At 32.5% G+C, this 1,035-nt stretch overlaps 1 protein-coding gene across 2 annotated transcripts in view; it reads left to right on the top strand.

The window, feature by feature from the left end:
• The window catches only part of LOC119586455 (NPC intracellular cholesterol transporter 1-like), a gene marked incomplete at its 3' end in the record, with an annotated part of 40,814 nt that overhangs the window by 33,612 nt on the left and 6,167 nt on the right, over positions 1-1,035 (top strand). For both annotated transcript variants that reach the window (XM_037935188.1, XM_037935187.1), the window contains 1 exon segment: positions 692-805. In XM_037935188.1, coding sequence (XP_037791116.1) covers positions 692-805 — 114 coding nt within the window.

Here is a 1,035-nt window from a genome sequence, read left to right as displayed (position 1 = left end):
CATCATGGGAATAGAAATGAAAGCCAGTTTGTACTAATTAAAAAGTCGAACATTGTCTCAGTACACTTAAAGTGAGAAGTATATGTATTGACTGAGATATGTTATGGAATGACAGCAATATAACAAAGCCTACTTTTGGATGTCACATGGGGTGTGGATTAGTATTATCTTACAGATTATAAGTTAGCTAATTTGCTCTTCAGAAAGACTTGTAAAAGGACAATTGTTAAAATCAATATGAAGAGCAACTATTTTTTTTTTAGGGAAGTTTTGTACCACTGATGTACATATTTGTGAATTATATATTTGGCAAAAGGTATTGAGTGATGTAGACCTGACTTAATTTAAATTGGTTTGTTTGCAATCTCAATATTATTTGCATTTATTAGATTTAATCAATGGGAAATATTTACTTGGAAATATTTTTCTAATCAGAGAGTTCTAAGAAACAGGAATGAAATATTCATTTACTTCAAGAGGTACTGTGTGTTCATGTGCACTATTATGTTTACTCATATTTTTCTTTTAATCCTACTGAATGTATTATTTGTTATGTATGGGTAATATACCTCAGTGAATTTAGGAAGATTGCTATGCTTCAGTGGTTGTGATTTTTTTCCTCTCTTTTATTTCAAATACAATTTGTCTCACTAGTATGAGTGGGGTACCGAATATTATCTTTCTGTCACAGGCTGTTGGTATCTCAGTGGAATTCTGCAGTCACATCACCCATGCTTTTTCACTCTCCCTTGAGGACACCCGACTCCTTCGTGCCAAAGATGCTCTGATCACAATGGGAAGCTCGGTAAGTGTAAAGAGTTTCTCTTGTGTGTTCCTGAGGGTATCCTTCTGTATTCTCTGATGTTGTTTTGCATTTCATGAGTGGTTTTGATTTGCTGGAGTTCAATTTTTTTTTTTAGTTTTATCTCCCTGTTTGTGATATGGGGTTAAGTGTTTATATGTTCTTTAACTGAAAAAGAAAGAATATGATCTTTCTGTTAAATCAGTATTATTTTTCTTTCTTATTTTGATTAC

The sequence above is a fragment of the Penaeus monodon genome, chromosome 21 (genome assembly GCF_015228065.2).
Source record: "Penaeus monodon isolate SGIC_2016 chromosome 21, NSTDA_Pmon_1, whole genome shotgun sequence".
Lineage (NCBI taxonomy): Eukaryota > Metazoa > Arthropoda > Malacostraca > Decapoda > Penaeidae > Penaeus > Penaeus monodon.
This window is presented reverse-complemented; position numbering and strand designations above follow the sequence as displayed.